Source organism: Diabrotica undecimpunctata, chromosome 1 (genome assembly GCF_040954645.1).
Source record: "Diabrotica undecimpunctata isolate CICGRU chromosome 1, icDiaUnde3, whole genome shotgun sequence".
NCBI lineage: Eukaryota > Metazoa > Arthropoda > Insecta > Coleoptera > Chrysomelidae > Diabrotica > Diabrotica undecimpunctata.
The window spans coordinates 140,648,646-140,676,055 of record NC_092803.1 but is presented as its reverse complement, the minus strand read 5'-3'; the positions used below and the strand labels follow the sequence as shown (position 1 = coordinate 140,676,055).

The window sequence follows — 27,410 nt, the reverse complement described above, 5'->3', positions numbered from 1 at the left end:
ATCGAATTAATCGATGTTCTGTTTGCCAACACAACTTGTCAAAATAAACATAACCTCAAACATTAAAATAAATTATTATTAATTTAAGTTTATTAATTATTAAAACACATTTAGAGGTTTTATTAAATTTATAATGGTAAGTATACTACACTCTCATTTTATAAAATATTTAATAATTAAAAATTTTAGGACATTAGTGCATTTTCAAATGATGATTTTGATACTAAAGAATGGATTAATGATATCCTTAAACAAGGGGATAATGCAAAAGAGGTCAGACAAAATTCTTTATATTTAAAATAAATATTTTAATTAAAAGCACATATAACCTTTTAGAGCAATTATACAATGTCCTTAGTAATGAAACTCCAACTGTATGTCCAGCAAGTGAACAGTGCTTTAGAAGACACTAGTCAGCAAGTTTTAGCATCTTTGCCGAAGATTATGAGGGATGCGAAAAGTTTACAACAAGAAGCTTTATTATTAAAACAAAAAATGGCGACAGTTAGGGCAGAAGTTGAAAAGATTGAGCATGATACTGGTCAGTCGATCCATACAATAGAAAAACTAGATTCTATGCAGAATAAATTAACACTGGCTAAGCAAGGATTGCATGAAAGTGACAATTGGACGATTTTGGGTAAGTAGCTATTATCTTACTATTTAAACCAACTAAAAATCCAAGGTCTCTATGTCTATTTTTTTATTTTGTTTCTCAATAATTATTTTACCTTTTATTATGTAAGAGCATGTATTACATATATATTCAATAATTTTGTAAGAATTCAAATTATGTTTCACTGCTTTTTATAAAAAAAACCTTTGCCATAAGATTTTTTGTAACAATATAAATAGTAATGGTGATGAGCAATATCAGGATGAAGATGTATGGAATGAATTCAAACTAAATGAAGAAGAAGACTTCTGAAGAAGAAATGTTTTAAATTACCACTTTTTATTAACTTCTATATTGCTTTGTGCTTTTTTTTTTCGTTTTTATTAAATTATCTATTTCTTTTATTTCTTTGGGTAAAAATTATATGTAATTACATAATAATATCAACAATATTCATAGTGTGTTGTTGTGCTCTGAGATATCCACAGCTCCTATTTCTATCACCAAACTGTAGTCAATGAAGTAGAATAATTATCAGAGTTTGTGAAGCAAATTCTGTTAGGCAGACTTTTTATAAACAATTTGGTTTCCATGGATCTAAGGATAGTTTGCTAAAATGTTTTGTAAAATTGAAAGTAATGATTTTATGCGCCATTATAAAAATATAAAAATAAAATTTGCAAAGTAAATGTTTAAAGGGATCGTACAGTAAATATTGTAGAAGTATTGTAAAGAGTATACAGTGTAATATGATGACATAACCCATATTTAACTATGGAATGTAATAGTGTATAACAGTGGTAAGGATCTAAATGATAATTATCTACTGTAGCACCTAACATAATTGAGTTTTTACAGGCTGTTTTTATTGCATTAACATAATTTTGGAAGGTATCAGTTTTGTTATTTATCTATCTAAGTATATATGGACCGACCTCAGGATCATATCAAATTTATACTATAAACAAGCGAACAAAAGTATGTGTTAACAAACAGCTGTCAGAAGAAATTGAAATTAGATGTGGAGTAAGACAGGGATGCATATTGTCGCCAATTCTTTTCAATGCCTATTCCGAAGAGGTCCTGAAAAAAGCTCTTGAGGGTGAAACAGCTGGAATAAAGGTAAATGGAGTTCCCATTAACAACATTAGATATGCGGACGCCACTGTGATCTTAGCCGAAAACATTGAAGATCTTCAGAGACTGGTGACCAGAATAGCAGAGTATGAAAAAGAGTATGGTCTAACAATGAATGTCAAGAAGACGAAATTTATGAGAATATCGAAAACTCAAAGAAATAACGAGAATCTTCTAATAAACGAAACCAACGTCGAACAAGTGGACAAATATGCATACCTGGGAACAATGATTAACTCCACAAATGATTACAATCAGGAGATAAAAATAAGAATAGAAAAGGCTAGAGCAAATTTCAACAAAATGAGAAGAGTTCTATGTACCAGGGATTTAAAACTGGAACTAAGAGTTAGGTAGGCGAGGTGCTATGTTTTTTCGACTTTATTTTATGGAATGGAATCTTGGACCTTGAATGCGACATCAATGAAAAAACTGGAATCATTTGAGCTGTGGGTGTACAGAAGAATTCTGAAAATATCATGGACAGAACACGTCACAAACAAAGAGGTTCTGGGAAGGATGAACAAAGAAATGGAAATTTTAAATTCAATAAAAACAAGAAAATTAGAATATCTCGGACATATTACACGTGGAGAGAAATACACCTTGCTCCAACTGATTATGCAGGGAAAGATCCAAGGAAAGAGAAGCATAGGGAGGCGTAGAATGTCATGGCTGCACAACCTGAGAGAGTGGTACGGATGTACATCAAATGAACTTTTCAGAGCAGCCGTCTCAAAAGTCCGAATAGCTATGATGATTGCCGACCTCCGCCGCGGAGATGGCACTTGAAGAAGAGAAGAAGTATATATCTTTACATTATCTTCATAAAGTAGAAATCAAGGGTTGTACATACTTTTCAATATCATTTACAAAAACTCTAAACACAAGAGGACCATAATGGAATCCTTGTGTAACACCAAGCTTATATGAAAATTCCTTTGATATTACACCATTCCGTCTAATAGACTGATAGTGATCTTGTAGAGAGCTTAGATATATACAATATATTAAATTACAGATAGAAATAAAATATACATGAATACAGTAAATAAGTAGGTACAAATTTATTTATACAAAGTATCATTTTACATTTTAATATTTCAGTGCTTCAAATTCAAATAGTACCTAAATCTATTGATACTGTCTCATGAGGTAGCTGATTAGCATACATAAAAAGTGAATTCTGGCACAATAAATGGGAAGGAATAAGAAAATAAATTAGCTGAAGCAATTCATTGCAAGCTTAAAAATAAATATCAAATCAAAGTCAACTAGTTTTGTAAAAACAGAATCTAGATTCAAGAAATTCATCATACCAGAATAAAAATATTGTCTATGTAGATTCAAATAGCATTAATCAGAAATTTCTTTGAAATTTCTTTAACTTTTAAATACATGCTTGAGTAAAGGGAAACCAGCTCCCAGTTGAATTTTCAAGCAGTTCACGCAATTTTCTAGTTGGTAGCAGACAAGAGAAAAGTACAGAATTGATGGGAATGCAATCCTACGAAAATCTCTGGTATGCCTCTCAATAAAACCAAGCTGTTCCGTAGCCATAAAATCTATATGCAGATTTCTCTGAAAAACCACATCTGGATCTGTAACATTATTGACCCTCTTAATCAAAACATCCTGTAAATTGTAATTAAAAACCAGAGGCTTAAGGGATCAATAAAACTGGATCACCTAATATTTTTCATAATTAATAATTAATTTGTTAATAACACACAAGTTCACAAAGCTGTCTAATGATTTCTGCAACCCAATATAATCAGAACAGTTTTAAATAACATAAAATAATTTTATGTCATTTGCATATGCTAGACTTCACAAACAGTCAAGAGGACTTGATAGCATCATCAAAAAAAAACTGCAAAGAGTCAAGGTTCTAAATGGGAACCTTGGGGCACTCCAGAGCTTGAAAAGCATTCAGTTGAAGTAAAGCCCTTCAGTTTGACACATAAATATTGGTATTGCATATAACTTTTTAATCAGTAAAGTAGTTCACCAAGCACAAAGAAAAATTCCAGTTTATGCAATAAACAGCAATGATTTACCCTGTTAAAAAGACTTATGACAAGTCAGTATAAATGGAATCCACCTGAGAACTGTTTTCCAATGCATTTATAATGTAATCAGTGTAAACTAGTAGATTAGTAGAAATTGAACAACCAGACAGAACCATACTGACGGTATGTAGCTGATTTTTCAGATTATATGCAAAAAAATTGTAATTAGAAATTAATGATTTATGTACAGATTTGTGTATGGGCTTAATAAAGGCTCTCTTAAACTGTGATGGAAAGAGACCCTTGGTCAGAGTTTTATTAAAAATAAGCCACAGAGGTAAACAGAATGCACAATTCCTTAAAAACAAGTTAGGTATCCTATCTGGGGACCTAACTTAGGTCCAGATTATATATCTGGACCAGGACCTTTATTGGTATTAAGACACTGTAAGCATGTCAGAATGTCACAAATTCCTGAACCAGAACATCTTCTGCAACCTCTACACTATAATATAAACAGTTACTGAATGCTACATCCAACATTTTATTATAAATATTCAGAATTCTGTTTAACTGATAGCAATTATAAAGAGAAAAGTATGTACTCAACAATAAAGTCTGCTGATGGTCATCCCCCAACAGTGACAAAATCATTGATCTCGTTGGTCCAGGAAATGTCAGATAGATTATAATCACTAACACAGTATATAATATTGTCACGAAACATGTTACAGATATATTCTAAAGCGACATTTTTTCTGTATAATTACAAATAGTTGTTCACAATAAATCCCAACATCAGGAATGTTAATTTGTGATGAGAGAAAGCAGTTTTTCACAGCAATATACTACTATGTGTTTTGCCAGTAGCAATAGAGTCTCTATCTTTTATTTCATTTTTATTTTAAAAATAAAAATATTCCATTGTCTCTAGTGAAACATGGAAAAATGCTTCATTGTTACATATATTTGGGCTGCCCGATTAACATCAAACTTGAGCCTGAACAGGATATATACATATATATATATATATATATATATATATATATATATATATATATATATATATATATATATATATATATATATATTTATTTATTTATTTAACATTAACATGTCTCGACAGATTATGGTCATTTACAGTTTACAACATTATAAATATTTTATATACAAGCATTTTATATGAACAATTTTTTTTGTGTGGAGAAGTTGAACAATAAAAATTTGGTTTGCTGATATTCTTACAAAGTATGCAAGTAGAAGTTGCTGCCTTCTTAGATGGAGTGGTGGCTTTGAAGATTCAACACAAATACTTTCAGCGGGGCTTGATTTGAAAGCAACAAGACATAGTCGTAGGGATGTATTTTGAATCGTGTTTAGAGACTTTAGTAAGAAGCTACTAGATGCCATATAAATAATACTGCCATAGTCTAGCTTAGAGCGAATTAACGCTCTATATATTTTAAGGAAAGATTCTTCATCAGCTCCCCAAGAGTAGCCAGCAAGAGATTTAAGTAAATTGATTCTTTGGGCACAGTTTCCTTTAAGTTTCTAAATATGCTCTCTCCAGATCAGCTTTTTATCAAAGGTTATACCAAGAAGTGTCAAATAGTTAACTGTTTGTAAACAAAGCACGTTTAGACTTATAGAAGGTAGATTAGGTCTATGTTTTTTGGTAAAGTGAATTACTTTGGATTTAGAAGCTGAACACACAAATCCAGCATGTGTAAACCAGATGTCTATTTTGTTTATTGCATTGTGTAGCAAAGAGCCGGTGGTAGCTATGACTCTCCCTTGGCAGAATAATATAATATCATCAGCATATATCGAGTACCTGAATGGTGGTTCTATATATGAAAAAAAATATATAAAAATATAAAAAAAAATAATATAAAAGTCATTCATGCTAAGTAAAAATAAGGTAGTGCTTAAGACTGAGCCCTGAGGCAAACCGTTATCCAAAACATGTTGTTTTGCAGCTAAGACTAAAACTTGTAAGATGATCAATATTACTAAAAACGAGTTACCTGCGATATACGTGAGAACACAAAACGTACTATATCCCACCGTTAATTATAAGTAAAATAGAATGAAGAAATTCTAACAATCGTACTTGTCTCTAAAATATATAACCCTTCCCCATGCTTTTCTCAACAAATCTTGTTAATTGTGGAAATTTTGTTTTTAGTAAATGATCTAGAAGAAGTTTTTGATTCAAAGAATGTTGAAAATATCTCAAATAAGATTTTGGGAATGCAAAATTCACTTAAACTTCTCGTCAACGTGGCTGATTATGAAAATAGGAAACTTCAGCTGGAAGGATTAAAAAATAGACTTGAAGCCATAGCAAGTCCCTCTATAGTACAAGCATTTAATACACATAACACGGGTAAGTTTATTTAAACTTTTCATTATATAATTAATGCTTAATTAAGTTTTATAATACAGTACTACTCATTTTTTGTTTGGACTAATAGATTTACAAAATGTAGAATAAGTAAAGATATACTAATAATTTCCTAGAATTTGAAAATACCTCTATCTTCCAGAAGCACACTTTCTGTAGTTCTTTTATATAGAATGTTAAAGTGGATGGCGCTGAATATTGTACTTATAACGTTTGGTGAATTGTGCTCTTGCACCATATATATTTGGCTTTTATAGTATATATATATATATATATATATATATATATATATATATATATCATGCAACCTCTTCTGTCCACTGCTGGACATAGGTCTCTCCCATTTTTCGCCACTCTTCACGGTTCTGTGCGTCTTGTTGCCATTTCTTGGAAATTCGTTTAATGTCGTCCATCCAGCGTGCTGGTGGTCGTCCTCTGCTGCGTTTGTCTTTTCTTGAGCGCCATTCAATTAGTTTTCTGGTCCATCTTGAGTCTCTCGCTATGTGACCTGCCCAATTCCATTTCAGCTCCATAGTGCTGTTGTTTTTGTGAGAGTGGGAGTTTCTGCTCCGTATGTCATAATACGAAGAACGCATTGGTCAAATGTCTTCCGTTTCATAGTTATCGGGATGTTGCTCTTAAAAATGTCTCTTAGTGAAACATACGCCGCCCAAGCAAGTGTTATTCGTCGTTGAAATTCACAGGTCTGATTATCCTTGCTTATTCTGATTTCATGACCGAGATATATGTACTTTTCTGTCAATTCTACCACTTGATTTTGGATGGGTAGGTGTTCGCTGGGAACCAAATTTGTCATAAATTTGGTTTTACTGATGTTTATTTTTAGACCTATTGTTGAAGACACGTTTTCTAATTCTTGTAGCATTTGTTGTGCTTCACGCAGATCTTCGGTAATAAGTACTATATCGTCGGCAAAGCTCAGACGATTGAACATGTTCCCGTTTATTTTTATTCCTCTATTTTCCCACTTTAGCATTTTAAAGGCGTGTTTGAGGACCGTTGTAAATAATTTAGGTGAGAGAGTGTCGCTCTGTCTCACACCTCGCTTTATATGAATTTCTCTGGTGGTATCAAGTAGTTTTACACGCATTGTGGCATTTTGGTACAATGTTTGTACTAACTTTGTAAGCCGGTAGCTTACAAAGCTGTCTAATTCCACGGCATCGAAGGCTTTGTGAAAGTCTACGAAGATAAGTACCAGTGATCTGTTATATTCTATCGATTTTTCTATTCGGGTTTTTACTGTTTGTAGGTGATCGTTTGTTCCGAATTTTGTGCAGAAGCTGGCTTGTTCTCGGGGCTGGTAGAAATCCAATTTTTTTTCTAGTCTTGTCGTAATTATTCGGGTAAACATTTTATAGATGTGGTTCAATAAGCTGATTGGTCTATAGTTTTCTAGGTGCGCCTGGTCTCCTTTCTTGTTTAGTAAAATTGTTGCTGCATTGTTCCATGTTTCCTATATGCAACAATGTGTTAGACAAAAGTTACACAGAATTTTTATTTGGTTAAGAAGGGCACGTCCGCCCATCTTTATAGGTTCTATTATGACTCCTTCTCCTGGTGCTTTGTTGTTTTTTATCTATTTCATTGCGTCTTGGATTTCGCTTAGTGTGATCTCTGGCATGAGCTCTGAACCCTGGTTGATGATTTTGCGTGATGCGGCGGCTTCCAAGTTCGTTTGGTCTTCTCTTTGTCTTGTGTAGAGTCCTTGATAGAAGTCTTCAACTATGTGTAGTAGTTCTTCCCTATTTGATATGGGGACTCCTTCTTTGTTCTTTAGTTTGTTTATTTCACATTTTCCATTGTTTAGCCGTCTTCTCAGGACTTTCAGACTTTTATTTTCTTCTATAGTTCGGTGGACCTTTTCATTCTTAAATTTTCTTAAATCTTTCCGTATAGCTTTTGATACTTCTTTATTTATTTTTCATAGTTTTTCTTCGTCACTTCTTTCGTTTCCTTTGATTTCTCTTCTAGTTTACATTAGTTGCTTTGTTTCAATGGTTATTTTTCATCTGGGCGTCTTTTAGAGCATTTTACTTGAGCCTCTCTAATAGTTTCTACGATATTTTCGTTTAGGGTATTTACATTATTTATGCATTCATTTTGTTGTAGGATTTTATTGATATTGTCTTGGTATTCATATCGGGTTGGCTTTCTTCCTAATCATTTTGGATATTTCTGTTATTAAGTCTAATTTTAGTTTGGCTCTTACCATTCTACGATCGCTGCCTGTGGTAAAGCTATTAAGGAGTGTGACATCGTTGAATATATGTTTTTTGTCACTGATTATGTAGTCTTATATCGTTTCTGATCTTGCCATCTGGACTTTTCCACATCCATCTTTTGTGGTCTTTATTAGAGAAGAAACTATTCATCTGGTATAGATTTTGTTGTAATAGAAATTCTAGTAATGTTTGTCCACGCTCGTATCTGCCTTTGGATCCAAATTTACCTAGTGCTGTTTCCTGTTCATCCTGCTTTAGACCGCTTCAATCTGCTCATCAGGATGGTCCGTTGTTGGAGCATATACTTGAATAATCTTTATTTTATACCTTCGGTTTAGCTTTACGATTAAATAGGCTACTCTTGTGGATATGCTTCTTGTAATTACTATGTTATCTGCAAGTCTTTTGTGTATAAAGAAACCGACTCCCCCGATTGATTCGGTTTCACTAACTATACTGTAAAATATATGCCCTGATTTTAGTGTTGTCAGGTTTTCTCCATGTCGTCTTACTCCAATGATGTCCCACTTTACTTTTGACATCTCGATTTCCATTGGTACAGACTAATAAATCAGTGTGAAGCTTTCGATTTCTCGCTATACTCACCTGGGGTACATCCGTTTTTGTTTTAAAATCTGACATTTTGTTGGGAGGTATTTTAATTCAGCCGCTCATTGTGAGTACCGACGCTGTTCGAAGCCTCCTGCTCTGGGTCAGACGCTTCTAGGTTTGTGATCTTATACTATCCCTAAAATCAGGGGTTGCCAACTCCGCCATCTTCCCCGTACGCAAAATATTCTTCGATGCCTTGGATGCCTTTCTGGACTTCATCCGTGACCCTGGACAAGGGACCCTTAACAGGTGCTAGCTTCCCTGGTCAATAAGCTCCTGGAATCTGCGGAAGGCAGATATTGATTCACTTTCCCTGATAGGACTATCCAATAGAATTCAAGAGAATCCAAAGGAGTTCCTACCCGCTACCCGTAGTATATATATTTGTGTGTGTGTGTGTGTTTGTGTGTGTATGTGATTAGTTATTAATAATGTTATGTTATATTAGTAATTAATAATGTTAAATAACGATTAATTATTTCTAGAACAAGCCCAGATGTACATTCAAATATTTGTCTCAATGGATCGACTTCCCCAACTGTTGAAATACTATCAAAAATGCCAAAAAGACGTACTTCTAAAAAAATGGCGCAACCAATTAGAAATCGAGCAAGACGAGTCCACAATTCAGTGGATTCACAACTTTTATAATAATTTACTGTCCAATTGGCACACCCAGTATAGATGGTTTAACCAAGTTTTCACTGGAGTTTCGGCGTTACAAAATTTAATAGATATTTATACTGATGTATTGACTTCCTTGGATCCCAGCTTGAACGAGTGTATAGATGCTACTCTAAAACAAGTACCAGATAAGTTAAATTTTATAGGGGAAATTAAACAAACAACCACTCAGTTTAGGGATAGTTTGATGAGTATAGTGGATCAAACAGTCCAAGGTAAATAAATTATCCAAAATATTTTTGTTTGCTAATAAATAGTTTGATGTTTTTTTTAAATATTAAACGGGAAATCCGATTACAAAAATAAAAGTGGCAATAGTTTTATACGCAAGTTTGATTGTGTAAACAGTTTTTTTATCTTAAGGCTTATAATTTTTTTTTAACTTTCCACTGATTTATTTATCTACAGGTTTTAATAGGTTGACTGTCATAAATAAATATATCACAGAAAGTGGTAGAGTTGAAGAAAGCTGGGTAAAAATTAAGTCTAATATCTTAGCCTCGGCCATTGAAGTTCTTGATGAAAGAAATATAAATAAAAATAAATCGTTTTCAAGGTAAAGAACTCCATAGTTTTGTAGAGAAGTAAAGGAAAAATGTAAAGAAAAGAAAAAAGCTTACCTGAAATACATGTCAACCAAAACACAAGAGGCATACCATAATTACAAGACAATTAGAAACGAAACACATGCACTTGTAAGAAAAATAAAAAGTGATCAATGGGAACGCTTTTCGAAAGAAATGGAACATGATTTTTACGGTCTGCGAAAGGAATTATGGCGCTTTATAAGAGGTCAAAGAACGAAGGTAAAGGAACTTATAGAACCAAAACACATACAAAAGGATACGTGGATTAACTACCTAAAAAAGCTATATGCAGAGGAAGAACAAACGACGCTAGAACTGGAAACACCAGAAATTACCACAAATGAAGAACTTAATATAAATGTACAGGAAGTTCGGAAAATACTTGAAAACCTTAAGAACAGGAAAGCAGCAGGTAAAGACGGGATACCAAACGAGTTACTGAAATATTGTGGAGCAGAAGTGACGGAACCATTAACAACATTAATTAATAAAATTATAAAACACAATAAAATACCGGAAGAATGGAGAACGAGCGAACTAATTCTACTATTCAAAAAGGAGATAAAAACAGCCAGAAAACTACAGAGGTGTTAAACTTGTTAAATACTACGCTAAAACTTACAACTAATATTTTACAAGTTCTAATAAATCAGAGGATAAGTTTAGCAGATGAACAACAGGGTTTTCGTAGTGGAAGATCGTATACAGATGCAATATTCGTTATAAAGGAAATAATAGACCAGCATTTCTGTGTCTGATTCATCTAAAGAAAGCGTTTGACAGGGTAAGACTCAAAGATGTAATCTATCTTCTGTATAATAGAGAAGTTCCCATAAATATTATAAAACCTATCGATAACATCTACCAAAACAACAAAATGGAAGTCAGAATAGATGGACAACTTACAGAACCTATAGAAATAGGCAGCGGAATAAGACAAGGGGATTCATTGAGCCCCATGCTCTTTAATTTGATCATGGATGAAATCATCAAAATCGTTAACAAAGGAAGAGGATACAGAATGGGAAACAAAGAAATCAAAATAATTTGTTACGCATACGACGCAATATTGATAGCCCAAGATGAAGATAGTCTGCAAAGACTGGTCCACAGATTTAACACAAGAGCAAAAGAATTTAATATAATCTAATCTCAGAAAACTAAAACAATAGTAGTCAGCAAGGAACCAACCAGATGTAACAGAAATTGATGGCATCAGTATTGAACGTGTAATGGAAATAAAATATCTGGGAGTTACACTGTCTAGCTATGGAGACCTAGACAAAGAAGTGGGAAATCAAGTACAAAAAGCAAATAGACTGACAGGATGCCTTAATAACACTATATGGCGAAACAGACACATTAACACTGAGATGAAGTCAAGAATTTATAAAGCCAGTGTAAGACCAACAATGACATACGCCTCAGAAACAAGACCCGACACAGCCACAACGCAAAGGCTACTGGAAACGGCAGAGATGAGAGTACTGAGAAGAATTACAGGAACTAAGCTAAGAGATCGAAAAAGGAGTGAAGAAAATGTAACGTACAGTGTATAAATGAATGGACACAAAATAGAAAAAAAGAATGGAATAACCACATAAGCAGAATGGAGGAGACCCGTGTCGTCAACATAGCAACAGATTAGTCACCAATCGGCAGAAGTATCGTACGACCGCGCAGAAGATGGAGTGACAACCTTCCATAGAGGTACTAATTTGCCAATGAACAAGCAGAATTGCTTATAAAGAGGAAGAAGAATAAGAAGAAGACTGCCATAAAAAATCTTTAAAAAAGTTCATGGTGCCAAGTTGAAATGTCGTACGCGACATATTTATTCCCATGGTGACAAGCGGTCTTTCTGTTCATGATGAGACTTGTCATATATTATTGTGTCGAGTGGTTACATTGACTAATATTTCATCAGTAGAGATTTTGTTGTTAGTAAAACAACGTGCTCATATTATTATTAGGGATGCACCTCTCTGATTCGTATAAATTTGGATAATAGTAAAAACAATTTCTTGAAATAAAATGAGAAGTCGTGGTCAAGTGATGGTTGGTATGGTTTTGAAAAGCAATAAACGTCCAGGTAATATATAACTATTATTTTCATATTTGTAAATAAATTGCATAGGATTACTGATTGAAATATGTATACAATAAGAAAGATAATGTTCTGAAAAATACACTTTTACATGTGAAAATTTTTGGGAGTTTCACGGTTATAAAACCTGTTTTATATTAAATATAAAATTTTGTTTTTTTTTTCAGATTATGAACCTAATGATTTCAGTTTCTTTGATTCTGACCTAGACCCTCTATTCTTACCGCCCAGCGATGAAGAAATTCCATATAGCTACGATGGCTCAGAAGCGGAAACAGAAAAAAATTTGAAAAATAAACGTAAAAATCTAAATACTCTTGTTGCAAAAAGAGAAATTGGTAATAAGCCATGATGTTCTAAGTTACTTTCAATCCAAGATAAAATTCCCAAAGAAATACACTCTTCGGGTGAAAATTCAAAAAATATTGTTTAGCTACGGCCTTTGGAATCGGACAGTTTTATTTCCTCGGAACAATTAGATAACTTATTTCAAATTGCAGTCGATGAACAAAGGCAACAAAATATATCGTCTGCACAAAATGAAGATTACCAAAGCCAGGAGAATTCTGCTAATTGATACGAACAACACTCATAAAACCTATTGGCAATCACAAGACTTTCAAGTAATTACGCTACAGCTCTTATAAAAATTTGTCCCCCTATAATTGTTTTCGAATTTTCGTGGATGATGAAGTTATAGATGAAATGGTTAATCAAACTAACTTGTATGCCCCCAGATTTTGTGCGATATTGATGATATCATTAACGAATCTAGACTACAGCGATGGGTTCCAACCAACAGAAAAGATTTAGTACAGTTTGTTGGCCTTGTGGGTTATATGGGAGTTGTGAGGCTGCTTTCTATAGACAAATACTAGAGCACTGACAATTTCTACAAAAATTGTATGGTCCCGAAAATTATGCCTAAAAACCGATTTCAGCTCCTTCCAAGAATGTGACACTTCAAAGTAAAACCATTGCTAGATAAACTTTTTAAAAACTTTCAAGCAGTTTATACATCTTCTTCTTCTTCTTTTTATGTAGACATGACTCTGTCTGTTTTTCAATGTGCCTCCAGTAAGTTGTCGTTCCATCGTTTTCGTGGTCTTCCTACTGATCGTCTTCCTATTGGGGAACCGTCTCTTGCCGTCTTTACTACTCTATTTGTTGTCATTTGGCTTATATGATCGTTCCATTCTACTCTTCTATTTCTTACCCAGTTCTTGATGTATACATCAGGGCGTATATTCTGTATTGATGAATCTGTTATTTCTTTCCAAAAAAAAAACGTATAAGTATGGGGTTAAGCTTTTAAGCTTAACTCCATAACTTTTGAAGCTTAAGTGACAATGGCTATACATGGAATATAAGGATTTATGCAGGTAAGGAGAAAAATGGAGGTAACGCTTCTGTACTAACAAATGTAGTGGTTAACCTATCAGAACGTCTTTTGAATATAGGACGTATGATAGTATCTAATAGTAGCTAGTACAAGCCTAAAATTAGCTAACATTTTACTTGACAAGGAAACGCACTATATTGGGACGCTAAGAGCAAATCGTCGTTAAATCCCAAAAAAGTATATCAATATAGTAGTTCAATAAAAAATTGAAAAAAGGAGAAACGTTCAGGTTGGAAAACGAGAGAGGCATCTGCGTTTTGAAGTGGAAAGATAAAAGAGATATCTTGTTACTCTCTACTAAACACACTACCGAAATTGGAGTAATTAAACGACGAAGTGGTATTGTTCATAAACCTCGGGCTGTAATGGAATACAATGAGGCAAAGTCCTCAATTGACCTGTCAGATCAGATGGCTATAGTTACAATTCACCCATAAGATAATCACTGAAATGGACAGAAAGCTCGCTGTGGAATTTCTTCTTGGTACATCACTCATAAATTCTCACTTTATTTTCTACCCACTAGTCTACTAGTAGATAAAAATATGAAAATAACTGAATTTAGTGAGCATGTAATAAAGTCGCTGCTGAATTATGAAGAGAACATTGAGCCACAGAATGATTCCGAAGGGGAACAACAACAAATACGAACGACAAGGAGATTGATGCAATTTCATACTTTGGTGAAAAAGGAAGGACCTTTTGATAAAATGAAAAAATACTGTAAAGGTTGCTATGGACAGAACATTTGGGGAAACATAAAAAATCGGGTCAAAAAAGTAGTAACTACTGTGGCACTTGTGAAGGTCAATCACACCTTTGTTTAGATTGTTTCAACAAACATTCCAAATAACTGATAATTTTTAATTTCTTTTATGTTTTTATTTAACTTTTGTATGTTATTTAGTTTGGAATGAATATTATATGTTTTACTCAAAATAAAGAATTCCATGTAAAAGTTTCGATATCATTTCAGTCTCCTCTATTTTGCCAAAATGAAAACTGTTATGTATATGCGACGACTGTATGCCACAGCGGTGGAATACTGCAATAACTCCGCTTCTTTACACAACCTCTGGCAAAACAATAACTATATCACAGACCGTATAAAATCGGTCGCATACGATCGCCGTGGCATGGCGTACTTAATGAACTGGCGGTCGTATACGACCGCCTGGCAATCAATCTGTTAATAATGCATTATTTGGGAGCAGGTTCTTTTCAATGTCAAGTAGTGAAGGAAGAATAGGAGAACATCTTTACTTTATGGAGTTTGTTTATTCTGATTTGTAAAACCACGTTCCCTCTGGCAGTTTGATATTTTTTTATTTCGAATTTACGAAATGAAAAAACTTAATATGTAGAATTATTTATATGTTTATGTGTAGATATGTTTACTAAAAAATAAATATTCTTTATACTTCGGTCAAAGTTGTGTGTCAAATTATACTAATCGATTATAATATGTGGTTGGCTGTAGGCCATAGTTTAAAAAAAAATACAATAAGCAAAAAACTTCTGTAATTGGTATAATTTATAGAGATCATTAAAGGCAAGAGGAAAAGTTCCGATTGTATTAATCCTCACTCTTCCTTTAATCTTGACTTTGATCCAATTCATCGACAATTATTCTCTTATCTATCTGATCTTTTTTCACATTTCCCTTGATTGAGACCATTATTAATTTTTTTATTTTATACTTTGTCCTTCCTTTCCACCACGAGATTTATTATAGATTCAATTTTAGAACAAGTCATTCGTTTAAACTCCACCCAATATTAATTGCCACAAAAGATTCATTAACATCAGATGTCACTATCTTAACATTTATTCTCTGTATAGATGGGTGTACACTCCTTCAACATCCCTGTGTAATAAACCTTAAAAAATCAAAATAAACCTTCCAATAATTTTCCATTATCAACGTTAGTAACCCTCCTTATAATTATCAACATTCCTTTTTTACCCTCAATTTTTACAATTAAACTCTTAAAATATTTTAATTTAATTAATTCACATTTCTTGGCTGCTTTCAAAGAAAAATATAAATCTCCTATTAAGTAAAGATTTTATTTACAAATCCAACATTCCATACCATATTATACATTTTGATTATAATCAGTTAATCTTTAAATAATAAGTCTTATTTTAAGGCATTTATTGGATCACTTATGTTGCCCCTCAGATCCTCACTTATATATATATATATATATATATATATATATATATATATATATATATATATATATTCAGGGATTCTGCAGTATTCACTGTCTTCCCTCTCTCAACCGTTTCCATCTCTCTCTGTTGTTCCATTCTCCATCGTTTAGGCCTCTCTTACTCATGGCGTCGTCTACTTCGTTCCTCCAGGATTTTCGGGGTCGTCCTCTTTTGCTCCTTCCTAAGGGGCTCCATTCGGTTATTCTCTTTATCCATGTGCTGTCGCTAGTTCTTCTTACATGTCCATACCACTTAAGTCTTTTTTGTTCTATATATGTTAGTATGTCTGTTCCTATTGATGTTCTTTGCTTTATTTCGTCATTACTTCTTCTATCCATTCTTGTTACTCTGCATCATCTTCGCACACATTCCATCTCTGTTGCTACTATCTTACTGCTGTTTTTCTTTTTTATGATCCAATTTTCAGCCCCATATGTCATAATTCTTCGCACTAATGTTTTATAAATCTGTGTTTTTGTCTTCATATTTAGGTTTCTATCCCACCATACTGAGTTAACTTATCGGATTGCTGTTCTTGTTTGTCCTAATCTTTGTGTAATTTCTTCCTCAGTTCTAGCATTGCATTCCCAAACCACAAAATAATAAACAATCAGAATGCCCACTCTGCTTGAAAAAATAACTACGCGCAGACGGAATCAGTGCTGTTCAGTGACATTTTATCTGGTGTGCATAGAAAAATTTACCCGGTTTAATTTATTTACGGCAACTATAGACATAATATGCACTATTTAATTCGTACTTTTCGTTGAAGAATAGATTAAATTATTTCAAATGTACTAAATTATTAATCTCTAAAAAATTAAATTACAGTTCTGTCGTAGCTTGCCACAAATTTCTCAATTCGATTCTATGTTTCCGTTTAAAATATGGCGATCGCGTGCTGACAAACTTCAAAAGCGGCATCTGAGAGTGTGCATTCTGATTGTAATTTATTCTGTGCCCAAACCACAGACTCTCCGTATCCCGGTCTTGTTTTCTACCAATTCCCCTGCGTCTACCAATTCCTCCGATATTTAATTATGATTTGAATATATGCAATATTTTGGTACGGGTCTTTTTTTTTTCATCACCAATTCACAACATGGAAAAAAAAGTATCTTCATTGTTACTTTTTATTTTTACAGTAAAACCAAGTCCAGAAGATCTACTTGTACTACAAAAAGCAATATTTTCTCACATGGTACCATATATGAATAAGTACGCGGCATACGAACAAGCGAACTTAATGAAAAACCTCTCATCATTAAACTGTATGAAAGAAGAACTTCCTGATACCATCCAATCGCTAGGTTTAAGCATTCCATCGGTGATTGATTTATGTAGAGAAGCTAAAAAGCGATGTCGAGAAATTACTGAAAATTGTGGCTATTGTGGATTGCTCATTGCTTTAAGAGCTTTTTTATTGGGATATGCTGATTTTTTCAGGGTGGCACTTAGGCGAATCGATAGAAGTAAAAGGTAAGTTTTTCTAAGAATTTAAAAATGGCATTTTACACGTTTATGGCATTAATTCCGTACGCCCTAACTAATCAGTCAGGCTACTTTAATCTCCGTTACCAGGTCAGATTGTTATGGCCACTTCGTTCTTACTTTTAACACGCCACATATCCTGGTCATGAACAGCTCCGTAAGTCTTTAGTAAAGTCTCTCGGTCTCGTCTATGTAGTTGATCTTCATTGATTCTTTTAACAATTCAAGAACTTGTCTAATATAGTACAATTGGCCTTACTACTACTTTGTAGAATTTGATTTTAGTTATTCCTTACTTATTTTATTTAGTGCGAAGAAACGCCTATTTATAGCTGCTATTCTTGCCTTTTCTTCTTCGGCTGAATTGTTGTCATATACCTGGGTACCCAAGTATTTGAAACTGCAGCAATATTTAAAGACATCTCCGTCCAGAGTGATATTTTTGTCTAGCTCTTGTACCTGTCTTCTATTACTGCACTTTTAAAGATATTTAGTTTTAACGTTAATCGTCAGCACTTTGTTCTCAGCATCTTTGTTAATGGCAGTGTCATCTTCAAAGCTGCTATATACAGTACCTACGTAATTGTCATAAATAAGGTATTGGAATAGTCTGTTAAAATATGTGTCATCTGGGTTACCCAAAACTTATCTCATCACTTTTCTCGGTGCAAGGTTGAAAAGTGTGGCATTGTGTTTATTCTGACAAACCTAATTAGTTTATTTGGTACACCGAGTTTTTCAACATTGATTTAGAGGAGATTTCGTCGGTCGTGGATCTATTCTATCTGAAATCACATTGATCATCTCTTAAGGTAGCTTTAGTAATACGGTTTAGTATTCCGTTCAATATCTTTTCGAAAATTTTATGTCTAACATCTAGCAGTGAAATATCCTTCTAGTTGAAAAAATTCAAATCTTCGTTTTTTCTTATAAATATTGCAGTTTTCGATTTTTCTGACATTTCTTCTTTAATCCAGATGTCTATTTTTAAATTATGCATTTTCTCTGACACAATATAGTTTACCTCCTGCTTTTTATACATCGTTTTAAGTCACTTCTAGCAAATTGTGGTTTTTCATACTTTTAATCACTCATCGAAACTATGTGGTTGGATCTCTTCTGTATCAATGTCGTTTGCTTGATCCTGCTCACCTATAGTTTCCATTTTCCATCATTTGCTTTGCATTCATTAAAGAATTTTTCAAAATATTGTACCGATCTTTGCACTCACTCTACTGTTCTAATTCTATTATAAGAGACCGTTTAGTGTCTGCCAATTCCAATTCTTCTAAAATATATATTTAATTATCTCTACATTTTGTCTGGATTTGGATTTTGTCAAAGTGTCGCCGTTATGAATTGACGGCGTTACGAATTGTCCGTTACCATTTGTGTGGTTACGAACTGTCGTCTTATGAGATGTTTTGTCACGCTTGATTTATATTTCCATTGTTCTGGTACTGGGTGTTCATTTAGGCACTGATTGATGACAGATTTCATGTTGAGCTCTCAAAAAGTTTATACGTTCTGATATTGAGAATTTCAGCACAAATTCTCTCAGTTCTAGCAGATTTGACATTCTTTTAAGTCATACTAGATTTCGTTACCGTTTTGACGTCTACCCTAACTTCGTCTCCTTGTATCAGTCTGTGATATTATTCTTAAGTTTTTTCTTTATCAGTATTGATACTCCCTTTCTTTTTAAGGTGCCTTCTCCATTACTGAAGGTTGTCTATAACTACAGCAAATTGCTCTCTATCTTGAGCTGTTCTTAGTATCGAATATGTGTCCATGCCTCTCCAGTCTCTTACATGCTTCAACCAGGAGCATTTTCTTCTTCCTTCCACTTTCCCTTCCATTATAAGTCGTAGGAAGTTGTATTTTTCTCCTCTGTAAATATGTCCTAGATAACTCGTCTTTCTGTTTTTTACAATATTTAGGAGTTCTCTCTCAGTACCCATTCTTCTTAGCACCTCGTTGTTGGTCACGTGCTCTGTCCAAGAGATCTTCAGCATCCTTCGAAAAACCCACATCTCAAAGGGCATACTCCCCTAGCGGCTCTTTTATCTTTAACGGCTCCAGTAAATATGTCCATTTTGATTTGTTCTAGATCAAGCGCAATAATATCAATCTTTTGTTTTATTCCCTATATATTCCTTGTACCAATATTCATTAACCTTAGCTTTCTTCATTTCCTGAAAAATACTTGTAAAGCTTCTAGGCTTTGTTTAGGCTTTTTGATGTATTAAAAATTTTGACAAGTATTATAGATCCAGTCCAACGCCTCAACCTCAACCTGGAGGACCCGGTAATTTGTAATTTGTCTTCCTCTAGACTTTGAAGATCCAACCACTCTAGCTACAAAGCAGCAGCATCTTCGCTGCTATCATCCGGGCCAGATGAACCCTGGTTATTTTAGCGAGGTGTTACTCCTCGATCGTTCCTCCTTTCTCAACTCTTGTGTATTGAGACCTCAGGCTTTTGACTGATACATCGGAGTCTACTTCTGTGAATATCTTCCAAATATATCCTATACTACCTTCTTTAAAATGTTTTCTGGTTAAAAAAACTTACATAGAAGTAAGAACTTCTATGTAAGTGTATAATGGTATATTTTTTTATTAAAAAATAATTTAAAAATTTATCCAAAAGGATTACATATCTTCAAAACGTTTTCGGTCCAGTCGAACCATCATCCGTGAAAAAACCTGAAAGTATATTTCCACTTAATAATGACAAAAAACATAAGGTAACATTTTGACTGTTAAATTACAAAACACGTGGAAAATATTTACATTAAAAGTAGTTGAAACTAGCTACGTCAACAGATGTAGAAACCCTTATCTTACATAAAAATTATGGTGAATTTTAATATTTTAATGACACTAGATCGATGTTATAAGATTTAACATGAAGGGAACATACATCTTTCCTGTTCGAAAGGGGAACAACTTTGTCCAACTAATGGAAACAGCCGACTGATTAGGTCGGAGAGGAAGTAAACATTTTGTTAAAATTGACAGGTCCTCAAGACAGCGGAGAGTGGAATTTTGGTGACCGTCCAAACAAAAATTGTTTAAAGCAATATATTGTTGTAATTAAAATTAAGCTCACGTACAAATGAGAGCTGCATATATTAATTTTTTATATATTTTTCTTGGGGTATATTCAAATATATTAGAACACAACAACTTCAATTAGGTTTTTCCTTACATCAATAACAAAAACCCTCATTTACTAAACCTATCCATACAGACACTGACATTTCTTTCATTCCACACATAAATTCAACCATCACTTAGAAGATACTGCAATTTTATCGACATATTTAGATACACCTAGCGATTTGGACCTATTGGTGCTTTTGAGTCACTTATATTTGTGCCTAATCAATTATTATTTTGTGTTTCAATATTCAAAATTAATAATTTCACATTTAATTTCACTCTCATTAAAATTAAATTTCAAACTGCATACCATCATAGTTGTAGCCAGCCACATAGGCAACAAACCTCACGAGAAACCTCATTTAATGAATTTTATTAATTTAATCTCCTTCTTTATTCATTAGCATACAAAAATAACTACAGTAGACTCCCTCTATAACGAGAACTGAAATGGCAGACTAATTACCTCGATATAAGCCGATCTCGTTATATCAGACAACAATAATACTGTGCATACATATGAATATGAAAAAAATGCGTTTTTGAAAAAAAAATTGTTTACTTTTATTGTCAATGAAATACATTAAAACAAAAAAGAGTTGTTTCTTTTTATTTTCAATGATATACGTTAAAACAAAAAATCTGTACTTACATTTTTTTCCAACTACATAATGTATAAAGCGTATTTTCAAAGTTAACAAACTATTGCTTCTGCAATTGGAAGAACTTTGTCATTTTTGACTGCTTTAAATTGTCCAGTATTATTCTATTATCATATTTTCTAAAGATATTAAACAGTTGTAAAAGAAGTTTATTGCGAACGGCAGTTATGTTTATTGCGGGGCCGTTTAAAAAGATATTTATTGTGGTCTTTGCCATACTCTCTCACGGCCATCTGGCCGTGAGAGAGTATGGCAAAGACCGCAAATAGCCACGGCCGGGCCAAAAACGTAAAAAAACACGTTTTTCGATCTTATTTTTTCTCGTTATAACCAAATTTGCCTCGCACCCTATAGAGGGTTATAGTTCAATAAAAATTTCACGGGACATCTAATGTACCTCGGTTTAAGCGAAACCTCGTAATAACCGTGTTCGTTATAGAGGGAGTATACTGTATCAATTCTCTATATCTCTATTATCAATAGGTAATAGTTTACCTTACCATCCATGTTATCACATTACACACTCTTACCCAAGTTGGTAACGTCATTGCTCAAATGCGGAATCAGACATTGACTCTATTGTAATTTAACAGTCAAAATTTTACCTTATGTTTTTTGTCATTTTAAAGTGGAAATATACTTTCAGGTTTTTTCACTGATGATGGTCCGATTTGAACGAAAACATTTTGAAGGTTTGTAACCCTTTTGGATAAATTTTTAAAACATTTTTTAATAAAAAATATACTATTGTGCAGAAGAAGTTCTTACTTCTATGTAAGTTTTTTTTAACTATGGTATACAACCAGCCACTGGAATTTTCCCCTTTTACTTTGTTTTCTGGTTAATTTTCCTTAATTTAATTTTATTTGTCTTTTTGCGTTCATTATTTAATTTGATCAAGCAGCTTTTTTTATTTCCGAAGTTTCTTACACTTCTTACATTTATTTGGGTATTCAAATTATTTGCGATGAATCTTTTTATCTTATCTTTTATTTCTTTTTTATTTTCAGTATTCAGAGTTAATACTTGTATTATTGTTATTTTTTCTTGTCTTTTTTACTATTCCAGGTTTTGATTTCTGTTAGATGGAATTAAATATTTTATATTCTTGATTTTGTAGATCAGAGGAGGATTGGACTGTTTTCCAACTATGTCTTTCACTACTACAAAACACGGGCGAAATAATTTTAAAATTACAGCAGTTCGAGAAGGACTTGACGAGCCAAGTTCTCGAACTCAACCAGAAAGAAGTGCTTCAGTACAAAATCCTTCTTCTGAGACATTCAGATCTTAAAGAATTTGATTCTCTAGTCAAGTGTGTCACAGAGGGCACACAACTTTCCCTATTGGATTCTGTTACTTCGGAATTTGTCAAATTGTGCACAGATATTCACCACACCACTTATCAAGTCGTGTTCGCTCCTATATCTGTTCAGCTAGATACAGTGCAGTCTTCACAAACCTGGAGTCAGTATGATGGTGCAGCTGTGAGTGATTTGCCTGATTACAGCTTTGCCCCACAAGAATATATTACCCAGGTAAGTGATGGTAATTTCTGAATTAATATTACGATGGAAACGCACATGTGTGTTGTGTTTGCTATTTTTTTTTAAGTTTTTTTTTAATCTAATTTATCGATTATTTATTTTAAAATTATTGATTTTATATTTAAAACGAAGTTGTGAAACAAGACGAAATAAAAATATTTACCTAGATTCAAAACACGTTGTGGTCTTAAATAAACTGCGTTTTTGAATGGTTGATATTGATCAAATATAGATGTTTACTAGAGACAAGACTAATATCTTGTTACGGACTATAAATAAAAGTATTTAAAATTTAACTATTTGGATAATAAATTTATAATAATTACAATAATCCTATTTATTGCTTACCTTCATGTAAGAGTAACATAAGACTTGAGAGTAACATAACTTTAACATAAGACTTACCATGACTTTTCTCCAGAGATACACCAATAAAAATTTGTATATGAATATTTTGAATATACAAATTATTCCTAATACCGATCCTTTTTTCCCTATCCAAACATAAAGTACGTATTGAAAGTGTTAATATGTACTTTTCTTGTTTAGATCGGTCAGTATCTGATGATTCTTCCACAACACTTGGAACCTTTCTTGTTTAAGGAGAATCCATCGTTGTCGTGCGCTTTGAAATCTGTGGACCAAGAGTACAACAACGCTCCAGAGGCAGAAGGTACCTTGGCGCATGTATTTCTTACGATCATCGCAAATGGAACGTGCCAATATTTTTTTGACAAGATATTATCAATTTGTGAATTAAGTCCCGCCGCTAGTCGACAATTGGCACATGATATAAGTAAGTATAATAAAGAAAAACTAAAATGCAATTCGTTTCAGGTCGAATTTTTTAAATCAAATGTTAGGTGAATGATATTGCCAAAAAACTAGGCGTTTCTAACTACCAGAACCTTTGTTCAAACATATATATATATATATATATATATATATATATATATATATATATATATATATATATATATATATATATATATATGTTAGTGAAACATTTTAAACATTTTAAAGTTTCAAGAGATAGGTACTATAGAAGAACTATAGAGATCACTATAATACAGGGAAGATATTTGTGAAACATTTCAGATTTTCAAGAGATATGTATGATAATTTAGAATAATTTAGTCTTACAATCCAGAAGTTGGAAGCCCTAATTAATTACGGATTTATAACCTCATTGATCTTTAATAACAAATGGGGAATAATCGTAAAAATCGATATCAATCGATTTTAAATCGATTGAAACTTTGACGCATGGCTACTTATTGAAATTCGAACATTGTACAGCAATTCTTTTATACAAAGTCCGATGATTTCGGAGATTGTACAGTAAAGGGGTACAATGCTAGAAGTGGACAAGATTTTCTGTACTACAATGATAGGATTGTCCTATATATATATATATATATATATATATATATATATATATATATATATATATATATATATATATATATTTATATAGTAAACTCTTAAATATTGGGGAAATCTGCAAGAAAGACTATAATGTGTATCAATTGTTTCGCCGAACGTTTTCGCCAAAGAGAATTAATTTGGCTTCTTCAGGGCTGAAAGAGAATAAATTATAATTAGCTACCATATATTATCTATTAAAACATTATTGATCTTACCGTAACTTAGAATTGTAGAGTTAGAATATTAAAAAACTTTGCTAGTAACATAGTGGTGTTTTTTGTTACTATGTGCAAAAAAAGTTTTTTTAAGGTTTGAAATGTATGGTAGCTTTGAACTTGACACGTAAAGGCTTACCCAAGGTTAATCGAAAAACCCAATGTAACTACATTTAAAAGGAGGTAATTCTTTGAATTGCCGACAATATTTAAGAGTTTACTATTTAACTAATCTGCAAAGATTATATATTTATATATATATATATATATATATATATATATATATATTTATATATAAAATCATCTAGCCTCTAATGTCCACTGCTGAACATAGGCATCTAGCATGCTTTTCCACTTAGTCAGATTTTGCGCCATCTGAATCCAATTTGTAGTCACTCTATTTATGTCATCTGTCCATCTTGTTGGGGGTCGACCTATATATATATATATATATATATATATATATATATATATATAAATTATTAAAAAGTCCATGGAAGTCACTCATGGAGGCGAAAGCAATCAAATATCTCATCGCAAATCTCATCCTTTATAGTACAATTAGCTTTCTTTGACTAACTATCAATGTCCTTTAAGGTTCTTAGTGATATAATGTATAATATTTTAAACCAAAAAAATATACCAAATGTTTTATTCATATTGTTTTGTAGGTTATCTTCAAAATATTTTAGAAGAACTTGGCTTATCATTATCGGAGAATCTTCAACAGTTGACGATACTTTTAAAACTACCTACAGAGCAGTATCAATCACAAAGCACTGGATGCTCAGCGAGATTGGTTGCAGCTGTACGACAAATGAGAAATATTAAATCTTCTAATTAGTTGATAACGGAAAAATATAATTTATTTATGTATATATACTATAATTCAAACAAACAGCATTAGGAGTAGGAATGTTTAACATCTATTTTTTACTCATGTGTTAGAAGTTTTCTTTTCGGTTAATATGAGCATACTTTCTGCGGCGGTTGAGAGTGACACAAAGTTTTCTTTTGAGTTTTCGGTTGGTGCGTGCGTTCCAGATCATTAGGGTATGTCAAAAGGTACGTTGATTTATTCCAATAAAATTACCATATTATACAAACTCCTCATCTCTTACAATAATTTTTTAGTTATTTATTTATGAATATTTTTTTCTTTAGTTATTCGTTTTTGTTGCATATCTCCAATTTTTCATGCATATCTGAAGAATAATTTTTAACTTATTTTCGTATTTCTTACAATTCTTAGCATAGGCCGGAACGGTATTAAGTTTATCTACTGTCACAGGATTCCAGCATCCTGATAAGCCGCAGTCCCCCCCGCGCCCGTCCGAATAAACTCTTCGTAAGCGAGATTTTCTCAGAAAAAAAGCCACTTATTACACTTATGATTTAGAGTAAAATTATGTACAGTACATGTAAAACCAAAATATTATTAGCGATTAGATGCGCCACCAGATCAGATGAGAAGTGCGCCAAAGATGCATTAAATTTTGTATAATAAATTATATATAAACGATTGGAGAAGCTAATGTTTTTAAGTTGAACTATAGTATCTAAAGAAATCAGATAATTTTGTAAAGAAGTCTTTTCCTTGAAGACTGTTGATGAATAAAATTTCCATTTTCGGAGTTGTTACCTCAATTTTTGTTGGTTTTAGAGCGGTCGAATACTTCGATATGACCCTGTAAACCTCTAAGCACCGCTGTCACGCGATAGACTTATTTTTAAATCGATACGATACGATAAAAGTATGAGCTTAATAGGTATCTACATTAAAATAAATGTAAAATAAAATTTACCAGCTTTTTATGTAAAGTTTGTTTAGCAGTAAATGGTTGACTTCAATTAGTATCGACTATAAACATCCTGGGTTAACCGATAATAGTATTAAGGCCCGGTTTCAGGTAACAATGGTTTACCTGAGGTACAAGGTCTTAACAATGGGCGAACTCAGATAAATTTAATAATATTTACGACTGCACTAATTGAAGTCAACCATTTTCTGCTAAACAAACTTTATTTTTTTTTTGGTTCACCAATTAGCACTGATTACGGCATTTGTGGCATTTCTATGTTATCTCCTATATTTCGTGGAAATAAATAAATAAAACGATTTCCGAGGTGAAAACGTCAAATATAATGTATTTGTCGTTAAAATTGTGGTTTATTCCTATTGAATATAGTAAATTCTCTTACTACGTTTACACAGGTCCCTGTTCCCCAATATAATATATTAATTACATAAAGTATTTTATTGCCTAACAGTTATAGATTTTTTTCCTTTATATATATGATGATAGTTACATTTTTATTGATAAGTCAGAAAATGTTCCATCGAAACGAACAGGTTCTGAGTGAACTAGGCGCTAGAGGGTCTAGACTGCAGTTATCATGATGGAAGGAATAACACTCCACAAGTTACTACTTTCATCGTTTCATTTTTTTTTCACCAGTTAGAATCTCATTATATAAAGGAGCGTTCTACTTTGGTTCCCTTGCGATGGCACATAAAAAATAATAAATATTTTTTTTACTTATGCCTTATGTGTTATACCTACTGAGCATGCAAATAAAGAATCGGATTCCTTCCTGGTTTAAAAATGGATATTGTGATTTTCGTGATTTTTTTCCATTTTATTATCAGTTTGCTTGTTTCCACTCTGCTTATTCCAGGGTGACTTCTTACTATATCTTAAGATTGTATATTACCCCCTTGTGATAGATTTCATGCCATATTTTATGGTTCATGGTAAACTTAAAAATTATTATTGTAATCATATTTGCTAGACTCAATATTCCTGATGCAGTTGGTTTGTGCACACGTATTATCATTTTTGTTAAATATAATAAAGTTATTAAGAAAA

General features: G+C 32.7%; 1 protein-coding gene across 1 annotated transcript; it reads left to right on the top strand.

The window, feature by feature from the left end:
- Cog7 (conserved oligomeric Golgi complex subunit 7) lies at positions 1 to 27,410 on the top strand. The gene is made up of 9 exons (XM_072520125.1): positions 1 to 136; positions 190 to 273; positions 337 to 640; positions 5,954 to 6,154; positions 9,516 to 9,929; positions 17,176 to 17,509; positions 22,471 to 22,888; positions 23,447 to 23,693; positions 25,212 to 27,410. Exons 1-9 carry the CDS (start codon positions 134 to 136, stop codon positions 25,382 to 25,384), a joined length of 2,178 nt encoding a protein of 725 aa, XP_072376226.1. The 5' UTR covers positions 1 to 133; the 3' UTR covers positions 25,385 to 27,410.

Excerpts from the sequence above, each read along its gene's own strand:
- Cog7 (XM_072520125.1), top strand. Across the intron at positions 641-5,953 it reads TGACAATTGGACGATTTTGG|TAAATGATCTAGAAGAAGTT; the intron begins GTAAGTAGCTAT and ends TTTTGTTTTTAG. Across the intron at positions 22,889-23,446 it reads CACAAGAATATATTACCCAG|ATCGGTCAGTATCTGATGAT; the intron begins GTAAGTGATGGT and ends TTTCTTGTTTAG.